This window comes from Scyliorhinus torazame, chromosome 3, assembly GCF_047496885.1.
Source record: "Scyliorhinus torazame isolate Kashiwa2021f chromosome 3, sScyTor2.1, whole genome shotgun sequence".
Lineage (NCBI taxonomy): Eukaryota > Metazoa > Chordata > Chondrichthyes > Carcharhiniformes > Scyliorhinidae > Scyliorhinus > Scyliorhinus torazame.
In genome coordinates, this window is record NC_092709.1 from 61,407,920 (window position 1) to 61,429,514 (window position 21,595).

A 21,595-nucleotide genomic window follows, 5' to 3' on the forward strand; every position below is an offset into this window, starting at 1 on the left:
GCAGCATAAGGATCAATATTGGAACCTATGCTCTTTTTGACATATCTGAACATAAAGGGGATAATTTCAAAGTTTGCAGATAACAAAAAGCTTTGAAACTAACAGCCGGTGAGGAGAGCAGTAGAAGACTTCAGGAGACATGGACAGATTGATGAAAAAGGCTACGGTTTCGAGGAAGCAAATTCAATAGCGATTTTCAAAAATAATTGAAGAGGAAATATTCGCTATGCTCTGGGGAAAAAGCAGGGGAGCAGGAGCAATTACTAATTCTGCACAGGTATGATGGATTCAATAGCTTCCTTCTATGCTGTATTTTTGTACAAGTCCATGAAATACAAAACAAGTTACTTGTACAGCTCTCAGATATCAAAGTGCAAGGGTGCATTATATTTTAATTGGTAAAACTCAGGTTCATAACTTTTCAAAGCTCATCTTACAGTATGACAGTTGAAAAGTCTGCTGCAGTCTTCAATATCCCAAATTAATTTCGGTAAATTTATTCCACAAATTATTTTTGTCCCACTTGGGAAGCCCATAATGGAAAATGAGACAACATTCCCAAATTAAAGTTGATCCCGAGTAGAATAGAAAATGATAATGCCTACATGACACCAGTAACCAATTTTTCAACTAACTACTGTTGACCTTTGCTGAGAATGTTCTGGTGCACATTCTGGTGCAATGGTCCTGCTCTTAACATATAAACTATACAGTTGAAAAAATGAATGTGTCTCCTCGTGCAGAGTTACCTAATTTATTATAGGCACACATTTCAACTTTAGGAATGTCTATGAAAGGCATTTAATGATAAGAGACCTGATTTTCACCCATGAAAAGGTTCATCTTACAGAAATTGAAAGGCTTACCTGGAATAAGTCTGAACACGTGAACGTAAATTGGTTGGAGCAGCAAAGCTAAACCAAATTTCACTAATAGTAAGTTTCATGCTGCTGGAATCTGGGGGTGGTGGCAGCAGAGGAAGATCTTTTTTAAGGTCATCAGACTCCACCCCTTCATCCTAAACAAAATGAGTTAAAAAATAAAAAATTGTACAAATTGTAATGTTATATTAACGCATTTTCAGCATAAACCAAACACGTTGATCTTTCAAAAGAAACTAATAATTAATATTTTTCATCCAATACCACATGGTCATATATCCTTTGACTGGGTTTGACCAGGAAAAGTAATAGAATGGCCAAAACGTGGCCACATGTACTGCAAACTTAGCACTTTCTTCCTCCCAAATTTGTCGAACCAATTAAAATGCAAAAATGGCAAAAGGCATATCACAAATAGCTGAGATCTAATGTTCAGAATTTGAGGTGGCAGAGAATCGAAAAACTGGAATGACTTTGGCATCTGTTCACTGGTGACTTTGGCATCTGTTCACTGGTGACTTTTGCACCAAAATTAAACAGACAAATTAATTCAGAATAAAGTAATAGCAGGGTGTATAATTTGAATATGAATGCACAAAATATTACTTGATTAATAATGCTGGGTTTTAATAATGTTAACAATTTAATTAAAAAAGATGCTCAGGGTAGCTTAACACAATGAACCATTTCAAGCCAAACCTCACAGCAAGTCTAAGTTTCAGTAAATCTCAACTGATGATAATGGAATATAAAAAGCATTTTTCACATTAAAATAATGCTGGAACAGTGTGTTTGGGAGTCAATGAAAAAACATAATACCCTGAATGTAATTATGTAGACAGTAGGATGCCACAGCTTCAAGAGGAGTTGTTCTAATCTTCAAAAATAATTAAATTTTACTACAATGTATGGAATTTTGACGTGAACAGCTCCAGCCTTTTAAAGGATCAGCTGTACAACCAAATTTTCAAATGTAATTTTATACAGAGGTGATGAATGTTTTACGTCAAGGAATAGAAAACAGTATCCAGTATCGGAAGCCAGACCTTGTAAGTTATGTATTCTATTCTGATGCAGCAGCATGCCTCAACGCCAACCACGTCATTGGCATCCTTCAATCTGCATTAAGATGATGGACATGCAGCAAATCAAATCCATTCGGGATGGGTTTGCTTCATACAGTGCACTTCCACTAAGGGCTGAAAAGACCAATCCGTAACAGGCAAGTTCTGCCACAAGTGCAGCATGTGAAGTGGTTAGCAGGTGTCATTGTGGGTTGTTGTGTTGGCACCTTTGCTAGCCCAGTCTCAGCAGACACCGACTCCTGGCATCACCTTTGCTTAAAGGAAGCATGTGATTTCATTTTGAGTATTAGCCACGAAAACCACAGATTGTCATGGCAGCACAAGCTGACCTACAGATATTGTTGCCTTTGCCCTTGTCATCAGCAAGTATCTCTCACGTGTGTGAATTCGCTTTTAGGGCCTTCATGTCACACTTATAAGCATTCGCGAAGTGGAGCTTTGGGCACCCTACTGGTCATCCAATTCCAGCTACCTCACCATACAGAAAAGCCTTAAGCATTTGCCTATATCACATCCTGCAATCATTCCTGAGCTAGAGAAGCCACCTCTGCTTGGTGAGTGCCCACGTACTTGGAAGAATTGCCTTAGAGTGGACTGACACATTTGTGATTTTGTCCTTCCATGAGATACCCAGAATGTGCCGCAAACAACAAAGATGAAAGTTGTTGGACTTCCGTTCTTGATGGCTTTAAGGTGTCCATATTTCACGGCCATAAAATAAAGGTGCTGAGAGCACAGGTCTCATGAAGCTGCAGCTTGGTTCTGAGTCAGCTTGATGCTTGTGTCATGTCCCCAAGACATGAAAGGGATCATAAATTGTTTAAAACCAAATTTAACTTTTGACTATTTAAAAATGAACTCTGCTGAACCAAAATAATGGTGCTACAGATCACATGATTCTACAGTTTTAACTCCAACTGTGATTCTAATCTGTTTGGAGAGGACTACAGCGTAGAAGAGTAAATAAACTAGCAGTGGTTATTTAGCAGCTGGGGCCTTGTAAGGTAAGGTAGAGAACCTTTCAAGTTTAAGTTTGGCTGATTTGATTGCAGCTGGAGATAGGTAGAGAGAGAGAACACAGCTCTCACAGCTCTGATAGAAACAGTTGGTTTTAGAAGGCTAAAGAGGGAACATCTGTCTCAGCCTTGCTAGAGGAAAAGCTTTACTATGGAATGATGGTTAAGTAAACCTAGGCCGGAAACCTAAAGTCCAGCTAGTTAAGGAAATTAGAGAAATGAAGAGACATTTCCAAGAAGTCTGGAGTTAACAGAACAGAAGAAACTGGGAACCAGAACAGACTACTGTCTGTAAAGTCACAGAGAGTTCAAAAGGCATTGGATCGTGAGAGGCCAGGAAGATAACTGCAGTAGTTCTACGGTTTGTGAGAAATTACTACAATTTGGGTGACATTATTTTAAATAATTGCAGAAATCAATGGCTGGACCTCGGATTTTGTGCAAAAGCCTTTCAGACAAAGGAAACCTGAAGGAAGAGGTGTAAAACCTATAAGTGAAACCTTAGTGGAAGCGGTCGAGGGAAAGGATAAAGCATAATTTAAAAGAAGATTTGAAAGTGTGACTTTTGAAAACGGAATTTGAAATCATTCTTGTGGGAGCCAGAGTTGAGTGAGACAAGGTGATTCATGGTATAAGAATCATTTGGTGGGATTTTGAGGATAAATCCACAGACATTCGCTTGGGTTCAGAGGGAAGCGTGGCTTACCACAGTCATTTTGTGTGCTTAAAAGGAACTTTGTTAATGAGACCATTGTAGCTTAAGATGTACTTTGTAATCTGTGTTAATTCTGTGTAATTATCAAGGAGTACTATATCATAATCCAATTTTTTCATGTTTAATTAAAAAAAACTTTGTTGTCAAAACTAATTACGGGCTCTATGACTCTATTCCTCCACGTTTGAAAAATAAATATAATGCTTGCGGCCATTTGAGCCAAGGTTTTGTTCTGGAATCTTCCCGTCCAGTTAGAACATCAACTGGGACCATAAGCCCTTGTTACTCCTCGTTGGAATGAACCTAATATAGAGTTCAACTATTACATAGTTAAATATCTTTCACTGGTGGTTAGATTTGAACTGCTATCAATTTCAGCCACGTCCTCTTTTATTCAACAAAAATTAGCTTATTTCCAGATGAATATTTTTAGCTGAAGGTCTGTTTTCCTTTATTTTCAGTAGACTTCTTGTCCATTAAGAGCATACACTGGGATCGTAACAGAGCCATCGAAAGTCATTATCCCTGTAGAGATGTCAAGCTCTTTATTGCGTGGACTTGGCCAGAGGCACACCACTTGGTAACCTGCTGTTGCCTCATTAATATGCCACATCACATGATCCAAGTTTCTGGCCTTTGGAACACTTCTAATTGTATATTTCAAGACTCATAAGTCAGTCTGCTGATTTACCTCCAACACCAACAGCAGGCCTCCACGTTGACAAAGGATCCGGCAACAAGTCTCCCATGGAAGCCTCTGATCATCACCTGCCTAGCATATCTATGTATAGCAATCTCATCTCCCTGGAGCATTTACCATTTTAAAGAAATTCTGCACTGCTGTCTTCATCCAGGATACCAGCAGAACTTGAACTTCTCCGTGAAGGAACCCTTCTGGACTTTGGAAATCTTGTGAACAGATATCTGTTTTTGTGGTCCTTTTACTGTTAAGTTATTCATATTTGTAAAACTCCTCTTTTCTATCCCCCCCACTGTTATATTTGCATGTGTGTGAGAGGTTGCAATCATCACCCTGGGCTGGGACGTGTGAATTCACTAACATTCTGACTTAATCAAAAAAAAGAGTTTGCTGCAAGTCACTTTAAAAATTGGACTTCATAACCTGAATTTCGGGAAACACACCACAGCCTATTTTTTAAACGATTAAAAACACCTCTGTTTATAGACAGAGAGGATAAAGAAGAGCAGTTTGCCCCTCCTGACCGTAACACTTGCTTGCATTTTTCATGAGTCAGTCAAAAGCGATAGCAGATTTTCCTACGTGCATATCAACTTCTGCATCGAGACAAACCACAGATATTCGGCAATTACCATATCGGACCTACGGATTTGTACGGATAGCTCTCAGCGCCCACAATGGTGGCTGGAAGTCGGATTGCTAGCGGACGAGGCGGTGTGTGGGAGACTTAGGAAATGCATGCAGAATTACCTGCAGGTAAATTATACCAGAGAAGTCTCAGCAGCAGTGCTCTGGGAGGCACTGAAGGCATTGGTGAGAGGGGAGCTGATCTCAATCCAGGCTCATAGGGACAGGACAGATAGGGCAGAAACGGACCGACTGGTTAAGGAAATTTTACGGACGGACAGGAGCTACGCGGAGTCCCTGAGGCCAAAACGACAGAGAACGACAGAGGCTGCAGGCCAAGTTCAGGGTGCTGACCACAGGCAAGGCTGTAGAGCAACTTAGAAAGGCAAAAGGCACAATATATGAGCATGAAGAGAAGGCCAGCAGAATGCTGGCGCAACAACTAAGGAAGAGAGATGCGGCTCAGGAGATAGGAAGGATAGTGGATGGGGAGGGAAATCTGGTGGGGGACCCGGCAGAGCTGAACAGGTGTTTAGGGACTTTTATAGTGAGCTGTACACTTCGGAACCTCCCAGGGGACCGGAGGGGATGAGGCGATTCATGGACGGACTGACCTTCCCTAGAGTGGGTAGGGGGTTGGTAGACGGACTGGGGGCCCTAGTTAGGATCAAAGAGGTATTGGGGGGCCTGAAGGTCATGCAGTCGGGTAAAGCCCCGGGGCCGGATGGGTATCCGGTGGAGTTTTACAAAAAGTTTGCAGAAATAGTGGGGCCGGTGCTGGTCAGGGTTTTTAACGAGGCAAGAGACAGAGGGGTTCTACGCCCGACGATGTAGCAGGCCACTATTTCGGTTAATCTGAAAAGGGATAAAGAGCCGGAGGCCTGTGGGTCTTATAGGCCGATCTCTTTGATCAACACAGACGCTAAGTTACTGGCCAAGATCTTGGGGACTAGAATCGAGGACTGTGAACCGGACGTAATTGCGGAGGACCAAAACGGATTCGTAAAGGGTAGGCAACTGGCGGCCAATCTAAGAAGGCTGCTTAATGTGATTATGATGCCCCCGGAGAGCAGGGAGGCAGAGATAGTGGTAGCTATGGATGCGGAAAAGGCTTTTGACCGGGGCGAGTGGGACTATCTGTGGGAGGTGCTGGGACGGTTTGGGTTCGGGGAGGAGTTCATTGACGGGTTAGGCTGTTATATCAGGCCCCAAAGGCTAGTGTAAGGACGAACAGGACAACATCAGATTACTTGAGACTGCACCGCGGGACAAGACAGGGTTGCCCTCTTTCCCCACTGCTGTTCGCGCTGGCCATAGAGCCGCTGGCAATTGCTCTGAGAGCTTCAAGGGACTGGAAAGGGCTGGTTGAGGGGGGGGAGAACATAACGTTTCGTTATACACGGTGACCTGCTTTTATATGTATCGGACCCAATGGCGAGGATGCACGGTATCATGGAAATCCTGAGGGAATTTGGTCGGTTTGCAGGATATAAATTGAACATGGCTAAGAGCGAGTTGTTCGTAATTCAGGCGAGGGGGCAGGAGAGTAGGCTGAAGGGGTTGCTGTTCAGGCTGGTAGGAGAAGGCTTTAGATACTTGGGGATACAGGTGGCACGGGACTGGGGCAAGTTGCATAAACTCAACCTGTCCCGACTGGTGGAACGAGTGAGGGAGGAGGTTCGGAGTTGGGATGCGCTCCCGCTGTCACTAGCAGGGAGGGTGCAGACTGTTAAGATAACGATTCTCCCGAGATTCTTGTTCATATTTCAGTGTCTCCCCATTTTCATCCCGAGGTCCTTTAAGAGGCTGAATAAAATTATCCTGGGATTTCTCTGGGCGGGGAAGTCCCCGCGGGTGAGGAAGGTGATGCTCGGAAGGAACAGAGGGGAAGGGGGGCTGGCGTTGCCGAACTTCAGCAACTACTACTGGGCAGCCAACATAGCGATCATAAGGAAATGGATGGTGGGTACGGGGTCGGTTTGGGAGCGGATGGAGGCTGCTTCGTGCAGGGGCACCAGTTTGGCAGCCCTGGTTACGGCGCCTCTGCCGCTCCTGACGGCACGGTATTCCAGCAGCCTTATAGTGGTGGTGGCTCTGCGGATCTGGGGCCAGTGGAGGAGGCATATAGGGGAAGTGAGAGGAGGGTGGGTGATCTGTTCCTGGAAGGGAGCTTTCCGAGCATGTTGGAGGAGAAGTTTGGGCTGGCGGGAGGGAATGACTTTAGATACTTACAGGTGTGGGATTTTGTGCGTAGACTTCCCACGTCCTTCCCACGCCTCCCGCCAAAGGGGAGGCAGGACAGGGTAGTTTCTAGGGGAGAGGTAGATGAGAGTAGAGTCTCAGATATTTACAAAGAACTAATGGGAGTAGAGGATACACAGACTGAGGACCTGAAGCTTAAATGGGAAGAGGAGCTCGGGGGGGAGATGGAGGACGGTATTTGGGCAGAAGCTCTGGGCAGAGTAAACATGACCGCAACATGCGCCAGGCTCAGTCTGATCCAGTTTAAGGTCGTGCACCGGGCCCACATGACGGTGGCCCGGAAGAGTAAATTCTTCGGGCCTGAGGACAAGTGTGCCAGACGCGCCGGTGGGCCGGCTAATCACGCGCACATGTTCTGGTCGTGCCCTAGACTCAGGGGGTAGTGGCAGGGATTCGCTGACATCATATCCCGGGTTTTGAAAATTGGGTGGTAATGAGTCCTGAGGTGGCAATCTTTAGGGTGTCGGAGGACCCGGGAGTCCAGGAGGAGAAGGAGGCCGACGTCTTGGCCTTTGCTTCCCTGGTAGCCCGGCGACAAATACTGTTGACATGGAGGGACTCAAAGCCCCCGAAGACCGAAGTATGGCTATCGGACATGGCGAGCTTCCTCGGTCTAGAGAAGGTTAAGTTCGCTTTGAGAGGTTCGCCCAGAGGTGGCAGCCATTCATTGACTTCTTCGCGGAGAATTAATCGTCAGCTGGGTAGGGGAGGGGTGGGGTGGCTAGGGTAGAGTAGAGTAGGGGGTGGTTTAGGCAGATCCTTGCGAGGATGGAGTCGTGGTTTGCACTACGCATTATTTGCTTTTCTTTCTGTCCAGTACTATACAATGTCATTGTTTTATATGCCAAAAATACCTCAATAAAATTGTTTATTAAAAAAAGAGACAAACCACAGAACCAAAACACGTCCAGCGGGGTGTTCTTCCGACGGTCAGAGATGTAGCAACCTTTTCTTAACACTTATAGTCAAGGAAGACGAGTTACAGGCCTGGGAATAGACAATTCATGATTTCTCGTGGCTGAGTTTCCATGTGAGTGACTAGTATCTCCCTGTCTTTTGTCATTATTGTCTTGGCTACTTTCAGGTCATGCAGTTTTTGAGCTGTTTGGTTTATGTTATGCATCAAGTGAACTCCTTGACACTTGTAGTCAAGGAGAACACGTTACAGGCCTGGGAATAGACAATTCTGAGTTTTTGTGGCTGAGTTTCCATGTGAGTGACTAGCACAGTTCCATCACTGGATGGAACATACAGTGCAGAAGGAGGCCATTTGACCCATCGAGTCTGCACCAACCCACCTAAGCCCCCACTTCCACCCTATCCCCGTAACCCAATAGCCCCTTCTAACCTTTTTGGTCACTAAGGGCAATTTATCATGGCCAATCCACCTAACCTGCACATCTTTGGACTGTGGGAGGAAATCTGAGCACCCGGAGGAAACCCACGCAGACACGGGGAGAACGTACAGACTCCGCACAGACAGGGACCCAGCGGGGAATCGAATCTGGACCCTGGCGCTGTGAAGCCACAGTGCTATCAACTTGTGCTACCGTGCTGCCCCAAGATAGAAGTTCTCTGATCAAGATGTGCTGTATTTTTGCCTTTGCTTTCAGTGTGGATAAATTGTAAAGCTTACCATCTGACCTAGCATGCAGGTAAATCTCTTCAATAGCTGCAGGTCAGGAGTATGGAAAAGAAAATACCAAATAAACTCAGGGCAACGACACAGCTGTTTCACTCCATTCTTCATCCTGAAATTGTTTGAAGTGGTGCCATCAAATTACACAGCATGTTTCATGGAAAGAGTGGATGAGACGGAGGCGTTTTGGTGAACAGCAAATTTTCCCTAAAATCTTGTAGCTTCATGCCCTGCTACCAGTGTTGAATGTTTTAGTGGGAACTATAAAATGTAAAGAGGTATATCCTGTTTTCTACACTTCTTTTGCAGCTGGCGTATGGAGAAGATCATGTCCACTTTAACCAAAATGGAAGTCGCAATGTGCTTCAGTGTACTCTAGGACGGTCTGCAAGAGATTATGTCTTTTTTAAGCATGACCCCAGCAAAGACCTTCTCAGTAATGCCGAGTGAGATGCCCCTGTTGTTGTTGCAACCTCCTCCATCGTCTCTAATTTTGTATAATGTGTCAGACGCAGACTGGGAGATGTCCATCTCATGGGAACACAGCTCACAGTAGTGTAACCCAGTGGGACATCCGTTTGCCAAGGTCAATGCCTCACCATCTGCCACTTCTAGAGGGGGCAATGTTAGTGATGGTAGAATTGAGCGCTTTCCTATACTAACTGTACATAGCATGCAGATTTCCATTGTCTCAAGCAGTTTAGGTTTCTTGTCATGGTTGATCCAGTGTTTATTTGTGCAGTATCTCCCAGTTTTTTGGCATTATTGTCTTGGCTACTTTCAGGTCATGCAGTGCTCGAGCTGTTTATTTATGTCATGCATCAAGTGAGCTTTGCTTTCATTTCAATGACAGATGGCATCTCAGCTGAGTAGGTCACAAACCAGTTTTTGTTATGGATTATGCAGTTACCAAATGTTAATGCTGTTTGTACATAAATGATTGAACTTAGTGACTTTCAAATTTCATCAAAATCAACATTAGCATTTCCTGGTAATCACTTAGAGCAGACTTGTCCAACCCATGGCCTGAAGGCCCCCGGAGCGTTTCTTCAACATGCCGGCCGGACAGGTCAGTGTGTTGGAAGGTTTCTGCACGGGACTGCTCCTCCAATCACAGCCGGTTTCTGTCCCATGTTTGCTGCTGATGGGCTCACTATTGACCCTGGCAGCAGCAATCAGTGAAGACAAACAGGTTGTGACTGGAGGAGCAGTCCCATGAAGAAACCTTCTAACACAAGGAACTGTGGAAACTGGTAACCACTGCACCCCATGCTTCAATCCTCCCTCCTCCCCAGTTTGCAGTTGTAAGTGTTCTTCCTATTTATTTCCATTTTCTTTTATTTTGTTATTTTTGGTCTGTGGACCCAGATCGGAATGTGCCTTTAAGGAGAAGACTCAAGCTGAAGCACCTGCTTGTCAGGACATTGCGACCTGGGTTTTCTATTTTAGAGCGCATAAACCAGATGCTCTCGCGCCAAGTGGATCTTAGGAACCAGCATTGGAGGAAATCAGTTTGACTGGTTTGCTGGCAACTGGTGGATTGGCCAGGGACAGTGTTCTGCCTGACAACCGTCAGTGATTGGTTCCTGCTTGATGCTTTTTGAGAGAACTTGGGTTGGATTCTCCGCCCCGGACGCCAAAATCGCGTTTGGTGACGGGGCGGGGAATCTGATTTGGCGCCGAAATCGGGAGCGGCGGCGTTTTTTCAATTTTTCCGCCTCCTGAAAATCGGCGTTCTAGAGGAGTACGCCGCGCTGATTATCCGCCGCGCTGATTATCCACCGCTTAGGCCCTTGCCTGAGGCCTGCCCCGCGATGCTCCATCGTCGACCGGCTGAATTCACGACGGCATGGGACTCTCATGGACCCAGCCGTTCGGGAACCTCCCGAGACGGCGGCGGACTGAGTCCGGGGTGGCCACAGTCGGGGGAGGGCCAATCGGCTGGTGGGAGGGGCTTCATTCAGGGCTGGGGGCAATGTGGGTGGGCGGTCCAGGGCACACGAGCGTCCAATGCAGGGCACTACTTTGGCGGTCCAGGTCCACAGGCTGAGTCCACCATGGAGCATGGCGTGGCCGCTGCAGGCCGCCGCCGTGCGCATGCGCGGTCTCTGAACCGGAAGTGCTGGGGGCCGTATCGGCAGCTAGAGCTGCGAACTCTACGCTGTCTCCCCGCTAACCCTCAGCAAAATGGGGAATTGGTGGGCTTTTGACGCCAGTTTTTCTGGCGTAAAAGACCACCGTTTTCATGATGGCGTGGGGACAAACCCCCACAACGGAGAATCCAGCCCCTGATGTTTAGACCTGGGAAGTGAAAGGAACAATCTTTCTCTCTCGCTACTGAAGTAAAGAACTGCCTTATTGTTCTAAATCAAGTGAGTGCTTGGCAAATCCTTGCTGTAAACCTAAAATTATCCTATATCTAAAGGGAAAATAGACAACCTTGCCAGAGCAAACCATCTCAAGCCTGGAAGGAAGTACCACCAAAACAAAAGCTTGAATTCCAGAAAGACATCAACTGGAAGCCATCTTAGTGCACTAAAGATCCTTTATCCATTTATTTTTATTCATATTTTCTTTACCTTGTCATGATACCCAGATCAGCATATCATGGTGCAATCACACACACACTGATGGATTGGCAGTTGGACCAACCAGCACACACATAACATCGCAGCCAATCATCAGTGAGAGCACACACACTATAAAAGGGAACACCACAGTTCCCGCTGATTCTACCAGGAGATAGCTCAGAGCACAGAGCTCACAGCGCGCCACTCAGACATAGATCATGTGCTGAGTGCCTCACTAAGATAGTGATAGGGCTGGGTCCACAGGTTAGCTGGTGAAGCACATACCCAAGCCAGTAGTTAGTTGTTACCGTTGATTAGACAATAAAACAGAGTTGTACCATCTACAGCCGTGTTGGATCATTTGTGCATCAGAACACCCAACACGACATACCTCTCAGTCACCCTTCCACCTCTGTGTTGTTTGTCTGTGTGTGTGTGTGTGTGTGTGTGTTTGTTTGTGTATATGCACGTAGAGAATGAGTGCAGTTAGAAAGTGGGGGTTTGGGAAAGGGGTATGAGATAGTAATGTACATTTTTCTGTCAGTTAAATTATAAAACTGCTTATAATAAAAAGCTACTTGTTTAAAAACCTGGTGACCACAGTTTATTGGGCTCAGTCAAGAATCTTGGATATTTTAAATAAAATCTAAATTCACTTGTGTTGCGACTCCAGGTCAGGTGGGGCTGGAATTGACCACGCACCAGCCCAGGGTGTAGTTACACAATGCTTTGGCCCTCTCTAGGTGCATTCCCCCAATTCTCATCGCGATCCAGTGTTCAACCTCCTCTCAGCATTTCCTTTGATGCCCCAGTTCCTCCCCGCATTCCCTATTTCCTACCCATGTTCAATCTGCTCTCACCACTTCCCTCAATGGCCCCAGTTCCTTGCTGCATTCCCCTGGTTCCTCCCCAAGTTCAATTTGCTCTCAGCGCTTCCCTCAATGACAGCAGTTCCTCACTGCATTCCCCTGGTTCCTCCCCGCATTCCCGTGGTTCCTCCCCAAGTTCAATTTGCTCTCAGCGCTTCCCTCAATGTCACCAGTTCCTCGCCGCATTGACCTGGTTCCTCCACATGTTCAATCTGCTCGCAGCACTTCCTTCAGCCGGCACTCGCATATGGATGTTGCTAGGCCTCTCTTTCATTCTCACTGCACCTCCCCACCCCCGCAGCCAATTTGGTGAGTGAAAGTAGGTGAGTGTGATGGTAGGCGAGTGAGTGGGGTGGATAGAACAGTAAGTGAGAGTGGGCGAGTGAGGGTGGCAGAATGAGGTTGGTGGGTGAGGGTGGATTGAGTGAGTGAGGGAGGGTGGGTGGGTCAGTAGAGGTGGGTGGGTGAGGTTATATGTGCCTAAGAGAGCAGGTCAGAGGCTAGGAATTCTGCAGTGAGTAACTCATTTCCTGACTCGCCTGTCCACCACCCACAAGGCACAAGTCAGGAGTGTGATGGAATACTCCCCACTTGCCTGGATGAGTGCAACTCCAACAACACTCAAGAAGCTCGACACCATCCAGGACAAAGCAGCCATTTGATCAGCACTCATTCCACAAACATTCACTCCTTCCAACACCAATGAACAATGGCAGCCGTGTGTACCACCTACAAGATGCACTGCAGGAATTCACCAAGGCTCCTCGGCAGCACCTTCCAAACCCACGGCCACTACCATCCAGAAGGGCAAGGACAGCAGATACCTGGGAACACCACCACCTGGAAGCTTGCCTCCAAGTCACACACCATCCTGATTTGGAAATATATGGCCGTTCCTTCACTGTCGCTGAGTCAAATCCTTCCCTAACAGCACTGCCGGTACATCTATACCACATGAACTGCAGCGATTCAAGAAGGCAACCCACCACCAGCTTTGCAAAGGCAATTAGGGAACAGCAACAAATGCTGGCTTAGCCAACGAAGCCCATATCCCGTAAAAATGTATCCCCCCACCCCACTGTTTGAGCACCAATGTGAGGTGCTGGTATTTGGCATTATTTCTTTTACTAGGCAGGCCATCATTTTTGAAGCTATGAAACTTACGGGTTGTACCTTCACTCTGCTGCCAATAAGAGAGTCATCAGTACCACTATCTAAACTGCGATAGATGAGGGCATGGAGAATGTTGAGCAAATTGCAACTTCTGGTGATAATCAAGATAAGCTGTTACCATTGGCCAGGGTTTGGTGGCACAACGTACGCAACGAACGCCATGACATCACGACGTGCAGCAACTGTGGCTCCGCCCACTTAAAGCGTCAATGTCCGGCCAAAGCGCGACAATGCCTACGATGTGGCAGGGTGGGCCACTATGCTGCCTGCTGTCGAGCAGCTCAACCTGCCAACTCCCAACAATTCCGCCAGCCTCGCAGGGACGTGCGGGCGATTCAGCCCACCTTCACTGAGTCATATCCAGATAGTATGCAGACCAGCGAAACCGAAGACAGGGAGCCCTTCCGCGTTGCGGTAATCCACAAGAACCGGATGTCCCCAAGTCGGAACCATCAGCTGCTGCCAGTGCACAGCATTGATCCAGGCGATGAGTGGTGTGCCACCCTAACGGTCAACCCGAATTCGTCGCCCACCTGAGAGACTTGACTTATGAGCCTGTTAGCACATTGTACTCACTGAATTGTTTTACAGTACTGTTAACGAGTTTTTTTTCTTGGCGTTCATTGTTCCAGAGCTTTCTCTCGTCGTTTGTTGATTGCATTTGTTCTGTTATTGGTACAATGTCGTTGTTCTGCTGCACCTGACACCTTCCTCTGTATATAGTTTAGCCTCATGTTCATGTTGTAAATATTGCACACACATACTCAGATGCACTCAGTACACATTTCTATTTATTATCATGTAGGCACATATCCTTTGTAAAAGGGGGGGGGATGTCATGATACCCAGATCAGCATATTATGGTGAAATCACACGCACACTGATGGATAGGCAGTTGGACCAACCAGCACACACATAACATCGCAGCTTGTTCGATGGCACCATGATACTTTCAGGGCAAACATCACCACGATGATGCAGAGTTCATGCAGGAGTTTACCAAGTCATAGAATTGATCTTTTTCTGAGATGCTGGCATATAAGTTTGGTGGATAAGCATAAATGATGTTGACAGAAAATGCAGAGCGAAGAGGTGTCCAGAGGTTGCGATTAGTGACTCAATTGACCACCTCAATCACTTGCTGTCTGTGAAGGCAACAATATGCTCACTGTGATCTTCTGCATTGTTGCATGCCAATAGGAAGTGTAGTAGCCTCACGTATACAGCCTGTGTCAGCTAATCTGGTTCCCTGTAGAGCAGCAATGTCAACATCAATATTGCCTAGCTCACAATCAATGTCATCTTGCTGGAGCATGTGGGTCACTGTTCATGATGCTAGTCCTGACTAGTATCTACTAGTGACTAGGTCACTAGTCCTGATATGCTAGTTTCCAAGTTGGAAAAGTTTGCCTTTCTTTCTTTGTTGCGTAGCCTAGGCATGGTTTTAGAAGATGCATACTTGACTAACATCTGAACCCCACCAACCCCCTTTATCCCCGACCAAGACAAAAGCTTATATATCTGGGGCCTCGTTGGTTGTCATCAAGCAACTAAGATTGCATGTCGGGTTTACTTCTTTAGCCTTTAACTCTTCAATATTGTTCATGTTAAAGGCGCCGTACAGCATGGGGCCAAATCATCAAAGACATAGATCTGCGTAAAAAGTAATACCACTAAAAAGCTGCCCTGAGGCAGTTCCAGTGGTGAATTTCATCATCCAGCTGGGTCAGTCCATGCCCCCTCTCAAAGCAACGAGCTCCTCCCGCATGACCAGCCCCTGGCAACAGCTAGTGAAGCCCAGCTTCAGCACTAATCCCTCTTGATAAAGCTCCCACCAGAGCAACCACACTGTTGTAAATTCTTCTGTTTTCTCCAAGGGTAGAATTTTCAATTTGGTTAACAATTTGCACAGAATTGTAGGAAAATTTCTGTCATTTTTCTGCATAGATTAGAAACTAGCTTAAATTGTCTATAATTTAATTCCCCAATCCAGTTTTTTTGCATCGGATTCAAATCCAAACCTGAGACATGAGTGAATAGTAAGCTAACCTATTGAACCACCAGGCCCCACCTCCAAATATATACTTTTCCTATCAGACTAGAGAAAATATACACTGTCGCGAGAAATAAATCAATTCCTAGGCTTATAATGTTCGAAATAATTGTTCTGTTTGAAACATTTTATTGTTTCATAAAGCACTAGCAGTTAATATTTGTCTATTTTATACAGATTCATTTGAAAAATAATAAAACTGCAAGCTATAAAATATATAAAACAATAAAAATATATAGTTCTTAGAATAATAAACATATAACCAAGAAACTGCTTTGGGGAATACAGATGAGACACAGACTTAAAAATCAATTATATTTGTTACGCTTCAATGTTACAAAACAAATGGTTGCAGCAGTGATAATCAACAGTAATTAGCCACTTGGTATACTATCTACATCATCTTTTACAGCTGCATGCAGAAACATCATCATTTCTGGCCAAAATAGAGATGATTGGGTAATTCCCTGGTTATTCATGCCTGGATTGACACACTGTAAATTAATCGGATTGACTTTACGCACATAATTTGTATGTAACTCTCCCCACAATCACTGAATGTTGCTGAATAAATCACTGTGCTTTTATCGGGAGACATTGCTGCAGTTTTAGTCCTGAGCTGTTTGCAGCAAACTCTTTTTAAACAGACTCAGTAATTAGACTTTATTTGCTTTGCAGTTTGTTCAATAAATAACAGGTGACAGTGGTGCAGTGATAATATCACTAGACTAGCAATATCATAGAATCTCTACATTGCAGGAGACCATTCAGCCCCTCCACCGACCCTCTGAAAGAGGGCCCCATCCCCATAAACCCTGCCTCATCTCCACCTAACTTGTACATCCCTGGACACTAAGGCACAATCTTATCATGGTGAATCCACCTAATCTGCACATCTTTGGACTGTGGGAGGAAACCGGAGCACCCGGAGGAAATCCACACAGACTAGGGGAGAAAGTGCAAACTCCACACAGTCACCCAAGACCAGAATTGAACCAAATCCCTGGTGCTGTGAGGCAGTAGTGCTAACCACTGTGCCGCCATCAGTAACTACACCATGCCATCATTAGCAACTACTAATGCTCTGGGGTATGGGTTCAAATCTGACTATGGTAGATGGTGGAATTTAAATTCAATTAGTAAATCTGGAATATAAAACTAGTCTCAGTAATAGTGACTAGGACAACAATCATCGATTCTGGTAAAAAAAAATCTGATTCACTAATTCCCCTAGGGTATTCGTTAAGAGTATTAGGTTCTGGCCTACATGTGACTCCAGACCCACAACAATGTGGTTGACTCTTAACTGCCATTTGAAATGGCTAATCAGTTGAAGGACAACTAAGAATGGGCAATGAATGTTGGCCTTGCTAGTGACACCCATATCCCAGCAAAAAATAAACTTGGTAGTAAAATACATGATTTGCTGCAAATCCTGTCATGAGATCTATCCTGCCTCCAAATCACTGATTGGCACAGTATGCAAGCTAGTGGCTGGCACAGTAATGTCAATAGGCACAGCACTCAGATCTTTTAAATGGGCAGTGCCCAAGATGCATGTCCAGTTGGGGTCCATGATTACATTATTAGACACACAAATAACCTGCAAGTACATTTTTATTGTGGACTGTGAACTGCCCAGTCAGTGATTTCCACCTGATATTATCTTTAATTTAAACCAACGGAGGGTTTACATGTTAACAAGTTTAAATAATATTTAGAATGCATTTAACAAGTGCTGTTAAATTTTTACCTGATCATCGGATGCGGAATTCCCATTGTTATCTGAAATTGGACTTCTTTCATCACGAGGGAGATTATCTTCCGATGCATCAGTGCTGTAGCCACTACCAGTTGGAGAACCAGTTGAATCACCTGATTTTACCATTCCATTCCGTTCTGCTGTATTCGATTTACCAAGAACACCCATAACGTCGTACAAAACAGCTCCTGATTGCCTTCCTCCTAAGAATCCAAGCATAGTAACAAACTTGACATCACAAAAGCAAACTCACATCAGTTTTCAAATTTCTCACTTAAGTATCATATTTAACAAAGAAACACTTTTTTTGTGATGGCTCCTGGATTCCAACAAGGCAAAGCAATCTGCAGTGACTCACCTGCCCTGCAATGAAGCCTCCGTTACAGGAATCTCCACAACCTAACATAATTCATAACGATTCAATCTGTAACCAACCACTAGGTGATTCAGTTGCTGCACAGTGTTTCACTATAAATGCAAAGAAAGATTATCTACCCTAGATAATCTTCAACCCTTCTGGCTAAGGCATATCTGGATTTTCATTCTTGGGAAAACAAGAAAGAGCCCTCTCGCACCACCCACCCCAATTGTGATAATTTTAATATCAGACTTGGCTTTGCAGACCACAGGACCGAAATGGTACCCAATTTCATAACAAATGATCTTCTTTCAATCAACACTTGTATATGTAGCATCTTTAACAGAATAACATTTCTCAAGGTGCTTCGCGGGTGCATAATATAACAAAATCTAACACCAAGTCACATGAAGCGATTTTAGGGCAAAGGTTTGAAAGCTTAGTCAAGGGCACAGATTTTAAAGTGTATCTTACAGGGAATGAGAGTGGTATAGGCAGGAAGACAGAGATGTAGGAAATGAATTCCAGAGGTTTGGGACTTGACAAATGAGGGTACAGCCTCCAATAATGGAGCAATTAAAATCAGGGATGTCAAGAGGCTAGAAATGGAGGAGTGCAGATATCACGGAGGGTTGGAGGATATCAGAGATAGGGAGGGCCAATGCCATAGAGGGATTTGAGAGCAATGATAAGATTTTTTTAAAAATCAAAGTTTGAACTTTTCTTAACTGGCAGCCAACTGAGAGGGAGAACAATTCAAAAGGTAAACAGAACTTTGTGCCAGTTAGGACATACGCAGCAGCATAGTGGATGACCTCATGTTTTAAATATTATTTTAATGCGATATGAGCAGGCAAATCCAGCATTTATTATACATTCCGGGTTACCCTTAAGGTGGTGGTGCTGAGCCCCCTTCTTGATCCACTGCAGTCCATCTGGTGTAGGGACACACATAGTGCTGTTAAGAAGGGAATTCCAGGTTTTTCCACCCAGCAGCAGTGAAGGAATGGCAATACATTTCCAAGTCAAGATGATGTGTAATTTGGGGGAAAGCAGTTGGTGATGTTCCCATGCAGGTTCTGCCCTTGTCCTAGTGCAAGAGGCCACTTCGATATCCCTCCTAATTTAAAGTTCTGCCATTGTCTCCAGATCTTCAACGTAGCAATCACCATCGGATTACCCGCGTATTTCCATGGAGAAAACAAAAGCGAGGCCATCACCAATGCCTGCAGCCCCGACTCCTAACATGAACCTGACTCCATTTTCACCTAAACTGCCTACCGATCCCCAGACCAGCCCAACACCTTCTCCACATTCGCCACACAATAGCAATATATCAAACAAGTAGCTCCACTCTACCCTATTGATGGCTTTCTCTGCATTCAACACCACAATAACCTCCTGTATCCCCCCCCCCATCCCCCGATGGGGAATGCTGGCATTCCAAGGGGGCTTGATAGGGTCGATGTTGAGAAGATGCTTCCTCTTGCAGGGGAAATCTAGAAATAGGGAACACAATTTCAAAATATGGGGTCTTCCAATTAAGACGGTGATGAGGTGGAATTTCTTCTTTAGGGATTGCGAATCTTAGGAATTATTTTTCCCTGTGAGCAATGGGGGATAGTTCATTGGATATATTCAAGGCTGAGTTCGACAGAATTTTGATCAACAAGAGTTTAAAGGGTTACTGGGGTAGGCTGTAATATGGAGTTAAGGCCAATATCACATCAGTAATGACATTACCGCACAGCAGATAAGGCTTGAGGGGTGAAAGGACCTACTTGTCTTCCTACTTATGTTGCAAAGCAGTCTGACTGACATCAATTATTTCAGCATAAAGTGGCTACAAGCACAAATTGAACATATTTCTTTCAATAAAACCAATGATTTTGTTGTGAACTGCACAGAAACAAGAACGAAGAAAGGTAGCCTACCTTTTATGGTTAAATTTTCAATTCCACATTCGAACATTATCCATCCCCACTTCTCCATACTCTGAGGAGTTTTGGTTGCGTCTGCAGCTTTGAGCAGTTCAGCATCATCTATGAAAGTAAAATCTTCCAATTCTTCTAATGTGAAAATAACTTTTGACTTCTCAAAGGGGATTGCAGTGATTGAGCTTGTTCCTAAATCTTTTGAAATTAAAGCATTAAAAGAATATTAGGATTTGCATTCTAAAATTTGATCGGAACAAATTATTAATATTCAACAATTAATCTAGTTCCATAGTTTTAACATTTATACCATTTTTTCTCAATGATCCAAACATAAACTCTAAACAACATCATTCTGCACCAAAATTTAGAAAACAATTTTAAAATGTTTAACTTTGTTTTATCTCACTGTGCCCTCACGTCTTTGTTTCTCTGTAACGTCTTCCAACCCTACAGCCCTGTGAGATATCTCCATTCCTCCAGTTCTGGCCTTTTGCACGTTCACAATTTAAATTGTCCCACCATTGGCCACCATGCCTTCATCTGTTTAGGTCTTAAGCTCTGAAATTTCCTCCCTACATCTTTTGTCCTCTCTATTCTCCTTCATGATACTCCTTAAAGCCTATCTCTTTTGACTAAACATTTAGAACATAGAACAGAGAACATTACAGCGCAGTACAGGCCCTTCGGCCCTCGATAATCATATGTGTTAACATCCCCTTCATTTGCTCAGTGTTCAATTTTGGTTGATGACAATCCTGTGAAGTGCATTGGGATGCTTTAGCACATAAATTCAAGTTGGTATGGTTGCAATATTGAATCAACTAAGAAAGGGGTTTAAAGTCGAAAGGGGTTGATGATGTCTCACCCTTGATCTAGAATGTTTTATTTATTCTCAAGAACTCAAGAAAACAAGAATGCATGCATGGTTAATCTCCAAATACCTGCTGCCAAACCTTTTGTGAATTCAAATATATAGGTCCTGTATGAAGCCAAATTCTTTTCAGAACCCCTTCTGTAGTTTTATTCAACAACAGTTTTGACTAGTTTTCGGTTTCATCTCGCTATAAGAGCTATTTATTCGATATCAACATGGGTTATACCAAAATCTCTGCTTAGTGTGCCGAGAATAAAAATTATACATTTTTGTAATCAGCAGCTGGGGGCTTCCAAAGAAAAATAAAACATATGATTTAATGTTCAGAAAAAAGTTACAATGTCAGATCTTTTTATCCCACAATGAACATCACATTAAAAAACTATCTAGTTATTATTCCATTGTTGTTTGTGGAAGTTTGCAAAGTGCAAGTTAGTTGCTGCATTTCTTATGTTACAACAATAACTAAAAGTAATTAATTGGCTGGAAAGCGCTTTAAGACGTCCAGCTGTTGTGAAAGGTGATACGTAAATGCAAGTCTCTCTTTTTATATGTTTGACTTTTGAAGTAATTATTTAAACAAAACTATATTTTGTAGTGGATTTAAAGACCAGTAGTACTTTCTCCTCGCATCGTTGGGCTACTTGTCACCAGCAGTTTCCTTAATATTAGAAATTCTTTGATATTTCCAGTTTTGTCCCTTCTTCGCTGAAGATACTGGACCTCAGGCAATGAGTATTTGACAGAACTCAACCCAGTTTTGTTTATCTGATATCCATACATACATATTCCAGTAAGCCTCATTGGATAGCAAAAAGGGATAGCAGCCATAGCCAGTTACAGCAATTTAACTCCTGCTCTACCAAATTGAGCTAACTCAGACCTCCTGGTCTGCATGTAGTATGGAGGTTAGTGCCCAACAGGATAGCTAAGTTAGCAACTTTAATGTTTCTTTCATCTGCTACAATTCTGGAACTAGCACAGATACCAGCTGGTACATATTAAATGCTAACTAGATTACTCGTGATTGCATTTATAGTGATCTTAAAATGGAAACAAGTGTACACTGCAATC

At 44.1% G+C, this 21,595-nt stretch overlaps 1 protein-coding gene across 10 annotated transcripts in view; it reads right to left on the bottom strand.

Annotated features, from left to right (window-relative positions):
- Nucleotides 1-21,595, bottom strand: part of kiaa1109 (KIAA1109 ortholog) — a 626,997-nt gene that overhangs the window by 285,649 nt on the left and 319,753 nt on the right. For all 10 annotated transcript variants that reach the window (XM_072495716.1, XM_072495713.1, XM_072495719.1 and 7 more), the window contains exons 36-38: nucleotides 19,645-19,842; nucleotides 17,344-17,555; nucleotides 867-1,018 (exon numbers count right to left, since the gene is read on the bottom strand). In XM_072495716.1, coding sequence (XP_072351817.1) covers nucleotides 867-1,018; nucleotides 17,344-17,555; nucleotides 19,645-19,842 — 562 coding nt within the window. The remainder of the gene's footprint in view (nucleotides 1-866; nucleotides 1,019-17,343; nucleotides 17,556-19,644; nucleotides 19,843-21,595) is intronic.